At 43.3% G+C, this 13,740-nt stretch overlaps 6 protein-coding genes across 6 annotated transcripts; 3 read left to right on the top strand and 3 right to left on the bottom strand.

Moving 5' to 3' along the window:
* Window positions 1–9: 9 nt before the first annotated feature.
* Window positions 10–2,311, top strand: TREMEDRAFT_56524 (uncharacterized protein; the record flags this gene model as incomplete). Its single annotated transcript, XM_007002568.1, has 9 exons — window positions 10–45; window positions 87–130; window positions 531–636; window positions 678–746; window positions 1,020–1,132; window positions 1,218–1,329; window positions 1,476–1,613; window positions 1,747–1,990; window positions 2,043–2,311. Coding segments are annotated over exons 1-9 (914 nt in total), but the record flags the coding sequence as incomplete, so codon positions are not given.
* Window positions 2,312–2,328: 17 nt separating this feature from the next.
* On the bottom strand, window positions 2,329–3,095 carry TREMEDRAFT_67934 (uncharacterized protein; the record flags this gene model as incomplete). The annotated part of the gene is made up of 3 exons (XM_007002970.1): window positions 2,329–2,361; window positions 2,621–2,790; window positions 3,065–3,095. 3 exons carry the CDS (start codon window positions 3,093–3,095, stop codon window positions 2,329–2,331), a joined length of 234 nt encoding a protein of 77 aa, XP_007003032.1.
* Window positions 3,096–4,168: 1,073 nt separating this feature from the next.
* On the top strand, window positions 4,169–7,177 carry TREMEDRAFT_60649 (uncharacterized protein; the record flags this gene model as incomplete). Its single annotated transcript, XM_007002825.1, has 14 exons — window positions 4,169–4,396; window positions 4,597–4,833; window positions 4,987–5,301; window positions 5,469–5,611; window positions 5,659–5,689; window positions 5,735–5,892; window positions 5,938–6,019; window positions 6,064–6,141; window positions 6,187–6,233; window positions 6,276–6,420; window positions 6,470–6,531; window positions 6,582–6,814; window positions 6,859–7,027; window positions 7,072–7,177. The coding sequence occupies 14 exons, from the start codon at window positions 4,169–4,171 to the stop codon at window positions 7,175–7,177; spliced, it is 2,034 nt and encodes a 677-aa protein (XP_007002887.1).
* Window positions 7,178–8,094: 917 nt separating this feature from the next.
* On the bottom strand, window positions 8,095–9,757 carry TREMEDRAFT_67933 (uncharacterized protein; the record flags this gene model as incomplete). Its single annotated transcript, XM_007002969.1, has 5 exons — window positions 8,095–8,195; window positions 8,394–8,467; window positions 8,708–9,096; window positions 9,401–9,700; window positions 9,755–9,757. 5 exons carry the CDS (start codon window positions 9,755–9,757, stop codon window positions 8,095–8,097), a joined length of 867 nt encoding a protein of 288 aa, XP_007003031.1.
* A 485-nt stretch (window positions 9,758–10,242) lies between these two features.
* On the top strand, window positions 10,243–12,476 carry TREMEDRAFT_27201 (uncharacterized protein; the record flags this gene model as incomplete). Its single annotated transcript, XM_007002257.1, has 11 exons — window positions 10,243–10,356; window positions 10,417–10,454; window positions 10,498–10,602; window positions 10,675–10,888; window positions 10,944–11,094; window positions 11,125–11,289; window positions 11,335–11,401; window positions 11,445–11,489; window positions 11,547–11,717; window positions 11,882–12,238; window positions 12,344–12,476. Coding segments are annotated over 11 exons (1,560 nt in total), but the record flags the coding sequence as incomplete, so codon positions are not given.
* A 180-nt stretch (window positions 12,477–12,656) lies between these two features.
* On the bottom strand, window positions 12,657–13,652 carry TREMEDRAFT_60646 (uncharacterized protein; the record flags this gene model as incomplete). The annotated part of the gene is made up of 3 exons (XM_007002824.1): window positions 12,657–12,725; window positions 12,755–13,566; window positions 13,622–13,652. The coding sequence occupies 3 exons, from the start codon at window positions 13,650–13,652 to the stop codon at window positions 12,657–12,659; spliced, it is 912 nt and encodes a 303-aa protein (XP_007002886.1).
* Window positions 13,653–13,740: the final 88 nt, after the last annotated feature.

Here is a 13,740-nt window from a genome sequence, read left to right as displayed (position 1 = left end):
TCTTCGCCTCACATCTAGTCTCAAGACAATGTCTTCTTCCAAAGGGTCAGTTGTTACTGCCAACGGTAATCCAAGCTGACATATAGAGTCAGACGAGCTTCCCATGCTGGGTCATGGTACGATGCCAATCGTCAGTCCCTTCCTTCCTTCCTCTTCTTCGTCCTGACCGTCCTTCTCATGTCTCATCAAACCCATCTTCATCCTCGAGACCACCGACAAATCAACTCCCATCTCATCGTTCACTTCTGATCCGGGGAATATGTCTTGATTCCCGATTTTTGAACGTATGTGGAAGAACGAAATCATCAGTACCCTCATTATCATCATGTGATGGATACAAGTGGGAAGTAGAGGGATATACCGACTCGGAAAGGTGACTGAAAGATGGAGTGTAAACGTATCGCCTCAGATATACTCCTATACTCCCGACACATTGAGAGACAAAGTGTCAAGCAACGGAGACTAGTGAAAAACCCATACAAGGGAATGATATCTGGATGACAAAATGTAACCATCATGCTGATGAATAGCTATTCAACTGAAAGAAGAATTAGAATCAAATTTATCTCAAGTCGTACCTCTCCCTACTTTAGATTATAGTCCTCCGTGTCAAGATGCGAAAGCTATTATCAGTCCGTGAGTTTTTATCAAAGTGTTGTGGTCTTATCTGATGATAGACATGCGGGATATACGTATTCTGGTCAAGCTGCAGCTTGGGCTTATGCTTCTATACCTACTGATAGATAGTAAGATCACCCTTACTCCTTCTCTATCTCTTGACGTAATACACTTAGGGCGTATGTTTGTAGACTTTCCATCCGTCTGTTTCATATTCACGAGAGAAACACAGTCAAAAAGGTAGACGTGACTTGTGTCTCCTTCAGCTCAGAATAGTCGAAGAGAGAGGGGTAAAACTTGGACAAAAAAGTAAGAAAGGCGTGTTTTGCTGGAATGGTTGATATGTCCATTCTGTTTTTTCACATGAAGAAAACAAGGGGTAAAGGTAAACTTATCATCAGTAAAAAGGTATTCGTCATAGGTCCATCACATCATCAAAGTTTTCATGGTATAGCATTATCACCATTCAAATCTTATGCCACGCCATTTGGAGAGATATTGCTTTGTACGGATAGTGAGTTTTTTACATTCCTTATTAAAGATTTTCTTCAACTTGAAGACGAGACGGTCGGAGTATCCTTTGAGAAGCTGATTAACAGCCATTCAGGCTCTTCGTGAGACTGGAGAGTTTACTCAGATGAGATCGGCTGGAGATGAAGAAGAACATTCTTTAGAAATGCAAATGCCATATTTGAGATTAATATTTCAAGGGTAAGTTCTACTACCCATCACTGTTGAACAATATTTGAAAATTTACCATCTACCGAGCCTTTCACTGCTCCAACTGTTGAACAAGACCTTTCTTGTGATAATAGCTATCTACGTGAAAGTGAGAAAATATGAAACTGATGATATAGCCGAGACGACCTTCGATTAGTCCCTCTGATCGTCTCGCATCCCACTGCTGCGCAATATGAATCTTACGCTTCCATCTTAGCTCCATATTGGAACGACCCAGAGTCATTTTTCGTATTCAGCACGGACTTTTGTCATTGGTGAGTTTCTCCTCTTCCCTTTTGTTGCACAATTCCCTACTAATTTCTTCTCGTCAACCTCCCTTCTGATGTTCTCATTCAGAGAATTCGTCTTAATGGCCAAAAGCATAGAGAACAAACTCTGACATTTTAGGGGATCTCGATTCTCTTACACAAACTACTACCCCCAAGCTCCCTTCCCTGAGGATCCCGTCCCTCCTATCTCTTCTCCCGGCGAAAAGCCCGCAATTCCCTTAACCATGCGCAGTACACCAGGCGGAGGAGGTCAAATCTGGCAAAGTATCCAATATATGGACCATGAAGGTATTGCCATTCTACGCGATCCTACCAGTCCAACTGCTGTTGACGATTGGAATGCTTATTTAAATCGGACGGGTGTGAGTTTACCGTGTGAAAATAACATCAAAAGACATGGATACTTACATCCAGAACACGATCTGTGGTAGATACGGTTTATCCCTTTTTCTCCATTTGGTCAAAAAAGTGTACGGAAGTTCTAGTGGTAAAAATGTCAAAACGACGTTTGTGAGGTATGAACAGAATGAGAAATGTCATACTTCGCGAGATTCCAGTGTTAGTTATGTGAGTGGGGTAGTGAGGGTTCAGTAAAGTAAACCCATTGGAGTAGGTCATTGAGTTGTATAGATCTTTCGTAAGGATGATGTAGGTTTTGTAAACGCCATGAAAGGATGAGATATATATGTTGCATGTGGGTTTAGTCGAGGTCGAGAACTTTGTATCCTGTCACCTGATGGTCAGTCACATTTTTTCAACAAAGATACGCTTTGCTGGCTTCCGTTTGCTCCGACCAAACAAAGTGAGACGAACACAGGAGGACACTCGGGTTACAAATCATCACGAGACATGAGAGTGGGGACATAGGAGATGGAAGGAGTAAGAAGAGTGCCCCAAGTGGACTCAAGATTAGGTAGCGACAGCACATAATCATGAAGTTTTAAATAAAGAAAAGGAGGAAACAAAGAAATATGATGAACGAATGCACCCACCTTGTTATCCCTTATCATAGCCGCATACTTCTCCGCTAACTCTTTACAGTTTTTAAGATGATTGACACCTTCTCCACGGTAACATTTCTGAAGTTCCGTTCTGACCAAACGTGCTTCCATCGCTTTCACCCATGATTCTCTTATATGAAGTTCACGTTCTTGTATGACCTCTGTAGGATCAGTTGTATTTCACTTTCAACTTTGAAGCCCAGGGAAAGCAACGACGGAAAGGCATTCCAGCCATGTACCATGATGTATAATAAATCTCCTCCATATTTCTTGATTTCTATGACACATAAGTGTAATAGACCTCTTCTTTAGAAATATCGATACTGGACTTCTCCACTCTAAGGAGAATACTCGTACTACAATACACACATTCGTTAATCTTGTCGACCTGATTGGAATATGAGGCTTAGATGACGGGAAAAAAGATTGACTCACTTCGGTACTCTTCCATACTAGGTGTTGACATGTTGAGCTCAACTTGTCATCCACCAGACCTGTACCCAGACTTGATTGTAAATTCCGAACGGAGAGAGGAGTGGCACTCTATTTCAAAAGGTCTGAACAGAGTTGACAGAGAGTGAGAAGGAGTGATAACCTTTTCGGTTTCAAAACACACGTCATCTTTTTTGTTAACGCGACTGCTTTTTCCACTGTGGATCGGGGGGAAAATCAATTTAACCGATCGAAACATTTGTCTGTGCTCAAACAACTAGACCTTTTCTTCTCACTTTCTTCTCACACTCTTTTGCAACATGACATCTTATTTTCTTCCCAATTCCGACTAGTCCACGGTAGAGATTTCACTAGCGCCTGCGAAATATTCCCCACACGTTTTACTTCGTTCCCGCTCTTCTCGTTTCTCTTCGATCATACAGTACTTATCAAATCTTCCAAACAAGGAAAAAACCCGACATAGTGAGAAATGACAATTTCGTATTTTCTTGTACGTTGTTTTTCAGTTTCCTCATTTCTGTATTGACATTCCATTCGATCTAGATTCTAGGATCTAGACTTTCATCAGGAATGACGAATCGTTTTCACGAATATTCATCATATCATACCACTACTAGCATTATTTCAATTCCTTCCTTGATTCCTCATTGGTCCTTGGTCTCATGGTCCTCGCTTCTCACTCACTCACGTATACTCAATACATCTGGATATTTCTCAATGTGCTTACGTTCCCGTCATGCCGGAATTCTTCAACGTAGAGTCAGATCATAGATAGTACACAAGATGGCTGAACCTCATGACCCTATACTGAGATGACCGAAGTGGACATTAGATGACGGTCATACGGATGACGGCTTAACGGAGATCAAGGAGAAAGTAACGTTTTCTAACATTTTTTTAACTTAGTCACCATTTCTCTCCACGCCACTCTATTCAAGATTTCATACATATATATCTACCCTTTCTCATCTCTCATCTTCTTCATCCCACATCTCTTCTTCTCTTTCTTTCATCTTAAAGTCACCTCTTCATCTGGGACTTGTTTCTCTATCTATTCTTAAGTCATATCATACTATCATACACAATATGACACCTCGTTCTAATCATCCTTACGGAGTCATCGGTCCTCCTTCTAGAAGCCCTTGGGATGCTGTGGTAGCTCGACCTACTCCAACTTGTTCAGCTATGGCTCAACTGTTTGCAGGGGGTGATCCGGAATACGAACATATTGTTCAAAGGTTGAGGTCCACACCTTCCCGCAACACTCCGAGGTCTAGTACCGCCAGTGAGCAGACACCAGAGACTAAACACAGTGTGAGTTACTTCATTGCTTTATCCTACCCATGACTTCCGGCAATCTTTGACCATTACATACCTTCTCAGTCTCCTCATTCGTCTCTTCACCGTACTCCGAGTCTTATGACCTGGCAGTGATATCTTGCTCTCTACACATGAGATCTCTTCTCTTCACGTGCTCAATATCTCCTGTCAATTTGACCGAGGCTGATCATCAGGACCAGGCGACAGAAAACAATCTACCCACACCTCAATCCCTGCAGAGCGCTTCACCGCTCCCTACCACCTCGGAGAGCGCTTCTTCCACTGAACAACCCCGATTACTACCTAGCGCACCTGCACCCATTGTATTTGGAGATGGTGGAAATAATATCTGGCGTATGCTCCCATCCACAGATGTAGCTACGGGTCTTGGTATCGGAGTTGTTTACGCTCCTCGTCCTCAGTTTACAAGGGTGAGTTTCTTCATCCCATGTGACTCACTCATACTTCACATGACAGATATCATAGCTCTAATCTCCCTTACGACCCCATTGTACTTTTTCTCTTGTGGAAATGAGTATTGAGTATGTAAGGTGTAGACCTTTGAATCACCGCTGACATGTCAGATTGTTAACGAGATGGATCCCGCACACAGTGACATAGTCCGATCAGCAATGTCGGAAATCCCTCTCGATCATCTCAGTTGTCGAGATGCCATGGAAACCCTCACGATGGAACTTTGGACATGTTTTTCTAAACGTCGAGCTCAATTGGAGCGTAGGATAGATCACCTCGAAGAGTTACGTGGTCAGCTTAACAAGACTTACACCGAACTGCATCAACGTCACGTAGAATTGTGGCAACAAATGAACCATTACCAGAGTTACTTCGGACCTATGCGATCACAGTCGAGCATGGGCTCTCAACATTTTGGACCCCCGGTGAGTGGACATTCCTTACCCCCACCCACTCTTCATCCGTCTGAGCCATCATTTGTCCAAGCCAATAGGGATGTGACGTCTGTGCCGTCTACAATTTCCAAGGCCGTTAATCGACCTTTTTGGTCTTTCTTTCCGTTGTCACAAGGACGAGAAGCTGACCCATCCAGCGCACTCGAGACTGGAGCCCTGAAGAAGTGAGAGACTTGATGGAAAATGGACGTCTCGAAATGGATCCCCTGCCAAATCTCGCCATTCCTGGTGCACTACTTTTGTTGTCTAATCCACCTTACGGGTTTAGCTCCACGAGCCAGTCAGTCTTCCCTCCGAACACGATTTTGACAGACACTGACAATACAGGCTTGTCAAAAACCTTGTTTCAGCTCTTGGAGTGAGTTTTTACCACTGCGGACCTTGTTTAGGACTGAGATTATAGGCTTGTATTGATGTGGACATGACTCGTCAGCTTTCCGTCGACCTCATCCTCAATCACGCCAGGGAACTTTGCCTCAGCCCCGAAGGTAACCGACTTTGTCAAACTTTCCTCGACAGGGCAGATCCACTTGATCGAGAGAGATTCATTGAAAAGATCAAGTGAGTCACCTCTTCGTTCTATAAACATCTCGGCTGATATCTCAGTCAGCACCTCATTGAACTTCTGCAGGACAAGCACCGAGCTAGAAAAGTGATCATGCACGCTGCGCAACAGGAGCGACTCCAGGTCAGTCCCTCAGCTGTTTCCGAGCCTCATCGGCTGACAACCAGACTTTGATGCTCGCAAGGATGCAGACTCTGGGCGCCTATGAAACTCTGCTCGCTGGTGGAGTATGCGTTTGGAGAGATGTGAGTAGCTCATGATCATCCATAAAATACTCCGCTGACATTCAGTATCTCGTCCGTTGCCGTATGGCAGGTGAGCAGGAAACGTTCGAACAGTAAGTTGGGTCATATATTGCTGGGGTCAGACTGATCGGTAGCTTTGCCAAAGAACTACGAGGAAAGTGGGCCGATCTGTGTTGCGCGAGGGAAGAGGGAACTATCGCCGTCCAACAATTGGTTGAAACCCTCGCCGACGACAATAACCCTGGTCAGATTGATAACCCTGCCATCAAGACTCTCATGGTGAGTGAGATGGAGCTCTGAACATCATGTGTGCTTAGCTGACGTCAAGGGAGAATGTCTCACTGAGATCATCGATTCCCTTCAACGTTGTGCCGCGGATGAATATGGACAGTGAGTTGGATCTCATCAACATACCTGTGGAAGCGGCTGATATCGTACAGCTTCACCGTGGAGAGAATGCTGGATGTCAACGCCACTCGAGAACCCATCAGCCGAGCTCTCGTAGAAGCTGATCCTCCCATCGCGCGTACTATTCACGGAGCCAGTGTGGTCGTTCGAGTCTTCCCGAACAGAAATCACCTGAGCACCTACATTCGTAAAATTTGCACCAAGAGCAATGGAGCCGATCTGGGAATTGTGACCATCACCAAATCACCCGGCGCTGCTAAACACAGTGAGTTAAGAAATGTATCATGTTGTATCGTGACTGACTCTCAGATGAGATTCTTCGACGTAGCGTCATGATGGTCGGAGGGGCCATGCACAAATGTGGCAATGTTTATTCTCAATCGTACTCCACCGTCCCGAAGGTATTACGAGACGCATGTTTAGAATCGGCGGCTACAATCAGGTCGACCAAAGAAGGTGTTGATCTACATGCCTGGGCGTGAGTCCGAATCACACGATGTCTGAATTTTGGCTAATCATCAGAACTGGTTCTAGCAGACCCATGCCGAGGGCTTACCCACCAATCGCTCCTAGACTTCAGGAAGAGGCGGCAAATAGACCCGTCGGCTTTCAACCTCGACCTCAGTGATCAGTGATCGTCTGTCATATCCAACGGTTTTAACTTTTCACTCTGTCCTCTCATCAACAACATGTTTATATCATCCTCTATATGTGTATCAATCGACTTGCATCCTGGGCCTCACGATCTGTTATGAAGAAAACCAAAAACGTTAAAAAAAAACACAAAAACAACCGCGACATCCTGGATTACCATCCCTATTTTCAGTGATCAGCAGTAGTGATATACCCAACATCAACTCTCACGACATTTCCATCTCATATCCCATTTCCAAGTCGTCGTTCGTTTGCTTCACCTACGTCCTGGAACGAATCGTTCGACACCTCCTTCACCTCATCTTTCATTCATCTCACTCTCACATGACTCAAGACATTCACACACTGGCTTTGCCCATGAATCTTGCGCCAAAGTCGAAAATCAGAACGGAAGTCAATTCTGCCAATGGCAAACACCAACACAATTTATTTCTAGATTTCCCTTCAGATCCATTGATTTACATTTGTTCATTTGTTCATCCAGTTCAACACAATTTTCATCATTCATATTTTCTTCAGTTTTCAAACATATCAAAACCATACTTCATCCTTATCATCAAACGTTGTATCTTGTCTCTATCATGTTGTACGCTGCGGGGATTCGACGAAGTGATAGATAGGGATGATTGATTTTTTTTACATCTTTTCGTATTTTCACATGTATTGTTTCTTGCGTTTTCTGCTTCTGGATCTTTCAAATGTCACTTTGACCGCGCTCAGTACACACTCAGCATGAAATTGTCTCTCTTGTAGTACACGAATACAGTACGTTGGATTTAATGGTAAGATCATAAGACCGTGTCTGATAAGATCCAAAGATGATGAGCTAGGCAAGATGGCAGAATGAAGAGATGCAGATGTTGAATACATACAGTAACACAAGGAAAGGTATCACAGTTGATGTCGTTTTTTGGCAGTACGGAGATAAGGTCTCAAAAGCCATTCCACGTCTGCTTCTCTTTGGTCCAAAGTACCTTGACGTATTTCGTACGCTATTTTGTCAGTGGGGTGTATGAAGAGTATGGGCGAACAAGCTTCTTAAACTCCACTCAAGCTGAGATAGAAGTAGGGAATTTACGCAAGATATCGTTTAGAGGGAAGAACTGTGGTTACGTTCCTTATAATGATTTGAAATTTAACAGGAAGGATGTGGTTAGGGAAAGAACGACAAGGGGGAAAGAAAAACTAACGTTTGGCTTCGAACCTTGGACCAACTTCTGCTAATTGTACATCTTTATGTGAAGTTTTAGCGAAGACGTGATGTCTGGTATATCAGTTTTTCTCTTGTTTTCTCTTCTTCACTTCAGATTTCTCCTCTACTTCGAATACCTCCTCTACATCAAACTTCTTCCGTTCCTCACTTATATACTCTTCATAAGATATCTTCTCTACTTCAAATATCTTCTCGAAATAAAGAAAGATCAAATATCTCCTCCACCCCAGATCATCCTTATGAAAGTTCCGACCCATTCCAAAAGAAAAAAAGAAGAACCCAACCACTCACCTAAAACTGATAAAATCCTTTTCATTAACAAAACTCATCACCCTCTTGGCATCTTCTTTAGGAACAGGAAACAAAGCTTTTAATATCCCTTTCACCCTTTCACCTAATTTCGTACTGAAACCTTCAAAGATGAGATGAGGATATTGTTCCGAAACGGTACTTTCCGAATGACTACTGACATCATGTCTTAATGTAACATTATGTAATGTCATACTTATAGTTGGACCATGTGGTAAATGTGAAATTATGAGTGCGTCGGGTACACCTCTATGTTCATGTATGATTATCAAATCTGTCATACCTTGTGATAAACATGCTTGAACTAGGGAAGGTGAGGTTGTGTTACCTCTGTTTAATCGAAAGGAATTTGGGAAGATTAAACGGAGTTCCTTTTTTGGTCAGTTTCTTACCAATACTCTACCAATGCTTTTATACACTGGAACGCCAATTTTCCTGGTTCAACACTACATGATGTGACTTTCGAATTTGAATCTGATGTACTTCCACCTGGATTAGATGAAAGAAATGACGGACTTTCTTCCTATACCTAGACAAGCGAAGACGCGAGAGAGGGAAATTGAATGGAAGTGGAAAAGTGTTGAAGGAGGAATGCGCAATAATAGGTGGGAAGTAGAGGGATGGTGGAATGGAGAGGAATAATTTGACAGTCAAGAAAGAAAGAAAAAAACCCACTTTGGAAAATTGTAATAATCGAGAAGAAGGTGATCGACTCGTAGTTATAACAATCTTTGGATCATAAGTTCCAACCTTTGCGTATTCATCATCTATATGATTCTTAGGCTCCTGTTGACTTTCATCCAAAGCTAAATCTTTGCTTAATGTCTTTGCGTCCGCTTTCAGTTCGTTAGGTATAGGTTTACCAGCGGCGAGAAGATCTTTTATACGTTGTTTTCTTTCGTATATTGCACGTTCTTGCGATTCTAGAGATTTCTTGTAGATGTATTCTCTACGTTCACGAGTTTGACGTCGGAGCTGATGTTCAGTATGTGTGTGTGTGTTTGTGTTGTATATATGAAGGTGACTTACCATGGTTGGGAACGACTACTCTATACAACAAAAGTTGAGAGGGACGTTTTGCGAAAATCTCGAGCATTAAGATCTTCGCATGCCTACCTTTCATGAGTGGGAGATACAGTACATGGCACGCCTAATAAAAGGGATCGATCGTCGTCTCGTGCCTGAAAGTATGTACCCTAGATGAGAATCTGTACAGGAGCCACCAACGTGCTCACTTTCTCCACAATCACAACTACTACTTGTCTTCTTTTTCAGTCGGATATCGGTCGTACTCGCGCTCCCTCTGCCATATCAGGGCAGAGGAGTGTCTTCAGGATTTCTCATAGAGTGCTCTAAGCTGCCCATCATGCGTCTTCCTCGTTACATAGCAATCCTCCCCCTGACGCTCAACGTCATCGCCGACCAATCCCCCTTCTCCACAAACCCAGATACATCTTCATCGACACTCAGAAGACGTGAGTTGTTCCTCTCGTGCTTAATTGAGCTCATAATTAGCACTCAAAGGTCGTTTTCTACACGTGACCGATATTCACCCTGACCCTCACTATAATCCCGGATCCAAAGTCAGCGATGGATGTCACAAGAAGCAAAAGCACAAGGGCAAGAGCACAGTAATGCCCACTCTGTCAGACGAGTCAGATCATCAAGAAGATGAAGGATTGTGGAGAAAGAAAGAACAATTAGCAGGAGATTGGGGAACTCCCGTCACGTAAGTCTACCTATACAGCTATCAAGTTGATCTAACATGTTAGGGAATGTGATTCACCAATGTCACTCGTGAAGATGACCTTTGAATGGTTGAAGAAGGAATGGGCGGATGAAGTTGATTTTGTGGTTTGGACTGGGGATAATGCCAGGTAAGCTTTCACATCACATTTGCCTATTAATAGAGCTCTTTTGATCACCGATCGTAATGGAGCTGAGTATAGACATGATATAGATCGTGATATCCCACGAAGACCCGATGAGATCTACGAGCTTAATCGTCTCATGGTCGACCTCATGAGAGATGCTTTTCCTCCTCATGTACATATCGTACCTAGTATAGGTAACAATGATATCTATCCTCATAATGTGCTAGCTGCTGGACCTAGTTCGATAAGTTCGGAGTATGGCAGGTATGTCCTTTACCCTTCAAACTTGGTCCACATGGGCCTTTCATTCCACCAACACATAAGTGTAACAGATCACATGAAAGCTGCTGACAGAACATAGGATATGGAAACCCTTCATTCCCTCCGACTATCGTCATGTCTTCGAACGTGGTATGTACTTCAGTGCAGAGGTTATTCCAGACCAACTTGCTGTCATATCTCTCAACACGTTATTCTGGTACGACTCAAACACTCGTGAGCTATTAGGCCCATCACAAAGCTAAGCTTACAGCACAGTTGTTGACGGGTGCGTGGATCGAAGCTCCGACCCAGGTGCTTTGGAAATGGACTGGTTGGAGGTACAACTGGAAGAACTCCGAGATAGGGAGATGCAAGTTTGGTTGACCGGACACGTTCCACCTCATGCGGGAAACTATTTTGAAACTTGTTGTGAGTGTATTGACACAGTGTTCCACGAATCTGGCTAAGTGACAGACCTTCGATATGGAGATCTGGCATTACGATATCAAGATACTATCGTCGGACATCTCTTTGGACACATGTGAGTTTCTCTCAGGTTGATACGTGTCCTCCTGACGAAGTAGGAATGTCGATCATTTCTTCTTTTTAGACGTTATAGAGCTTGAAGAGTCTTCCAAACGTGGACTCAGACCGAACACCACCGCCCACCAAAGAGCTAGGGCGAGCGGTGCGTTTGGAACCTTTGGCAGGTCCGCCAACAATGGTCTGAGAGATGAATTGAAGAAAGATTTTGGGGAAATGCCTGGTCCTCAAGCTATCAAGTTGAAGGACTATGTCGTGGTCAACGTAGGCGCCAGCGTCATTCCCACTTATCTCCCAGGAGTTAGAGTGTACAGGTGTGTTCAATCTCCTTCCTGCCCCTCGAATCCAGCATGTTTACTATACCTTCCGAACATATCTCCCTTCATTCGATCGCCTACTTTAGGTGTGGTTCTTTTACTCACGGCATTGCCCATGAGAGGGTGATAGAGGTCCTTCGATGTGCCAAGCTAAAAGCCAGTTACAACATATCCGGTCTCGATGACGAAATCACAATTGCCAAGAAGCGAAAACACGGTCATCGTCATGATAAACCCAAAGACGACTGTTCACTTCCTGAACATCAAGATAAGCCTCATTGTACATTCAAACATAAACCGAGATATTACAACAAGACCTCTCCATCACGTTCGAATCGTCCTCTTACCCCTCTTGGCTATACTCAATTTTATCTGCCTGACATGGATCAGAATAAGAATCATCAACCGGAATGGAAAATCGAGTATACGACACATAGAGTGGAACATCTCATCCCATCAAATACCAGTATGAATTTGCAGCTGCAACCTCCACCTATCCCATTACATCTCTTACCGGAGTATGATCCCATCCTCTTCGACCCTGAATCTCTCACGCCAACGAAAGGTAAAGCTGGAGACGAGCCAGAAGGAGATGGGGAGAAGGATGTGCTGGAGATGAGAAGAAGTTTTGAGAAAGCATTGAAGAAGATCACACCGTGGAAAATGAAAGATCTGACAATTGGGAGTTATGTCAAGCTGGCCAGGAAATTAATAGCGGATAAGAAGATGTGGAAGCAGTTTCAGAATTTCATGTGAGTTTCAGCTCCGATTCAGATTGTTTTGAGATAGAGAGGATGACGAGCTGACATAGTAGGTTTGTATCCTCGGATGCTTAGTTGTATATTTGAGTCTATCACGATGTTGTCATGCCACATTGCATTGAATCCATTGAAATGCATCACGATCAATCATCTCTTTTATTCTTTCCCTATTGACTCATCCTCGTCCAATCCCATAACCTTCAAGTTTTCCACCTTGTTCCGACGAAAAGTCGCAATCTCTCCACTACAGAACGCTTCAAACATTCTATTCACGCAGCGGTCACAATTAGAGAGATCTTTCAAAGTATCTATCATTGCGTCATCTATCTCATCTCCCTCTCTGAGATGTTCCACCGCCCTGGCGACTCTCCACGCTGCAACATATTTGAATCTCTCCCAATCACAATGATATTGTCTTAACGTTTCACATCTCACTTCACATTTCCTCGAAAATATTTCTCCACCAGGTGTATGACTTTTCGTATCATCCACCAAATCTTCTTTCAATCGTTCGAAAGATTTGACATGAGATATATGATATTCGTGTAATTGTATCAATTGTATCGGAGCGTATCCGACCAATACGTTTCTAATCCATTTAGGTATCTTTCCCATGCCATATTTGAGTGAGTCGATCGCAGATTCTCTAGCGGCTTCTGGATTATTTGATAATAACGCCAAAGTGAAGTCGAGGAATGTATGAATCGCTCCTGATTTGTTTAAACTTTGAAAGATGGTTTGTCTACATCGATAAATATGAGTCAAGACTGGTCGGAGGTCATAAGCGTCGCAAATCCTGAGAACACCTTCAAACACCATTCCAACAGTTTTGGGATCTATCACGGGGATCGGAGCTGAGTCGGAGAAAGAAAGTATTATCTTGAGACAAAATGCCAATGATTCTGATGAGGCCGAAGGGAGGTAAAGAGGTTCTCCCGGTTCAAGAGAAGGTATAGTGTTGAAAAATGGAGATAAGATGGAAAGTAATGGTAAGTGGAATTGAAATAATATATCATCTTCTGATTTTAACGTGGTCAAATTGAATTCGTTTGGTTTATGAAAATCGGGATGATACCTGGAATGATCTATTGGTCATAATCTGAAATCGTTCCGACGGCCGACGGGTGAAGAATGACTTACCGCTACTGGTAGAAACCAAAGAAGAAGGCATGATTTATGTCCACTGGTAAATGGATGACCTTGTGTCCCGAATGAGAAATGTATGATATATCAATCGACACCTTTACTATAATGTACTT

The sequence above is a fragment of the Tremella mesenterica genome (genome assembly GCF_000271645.1).
Source record: "Tremella mesenterica DSM 1558 unplaced genomic scaffold TREMEscaffold_2, whole genome shotgun sequence".
In the NCBI taxonomy this organism is placed as follows: Eukaryota; Fungi; Basidiomycota; class Tremellomycetes; order Tremellales; family Tremellaceae; genus Tremella; species Tremella mesenterica.
Note: the sequence above shows the minus strand (reverse complement) of the source record. Positions and strands in the feature narration are given on the sequence as shown.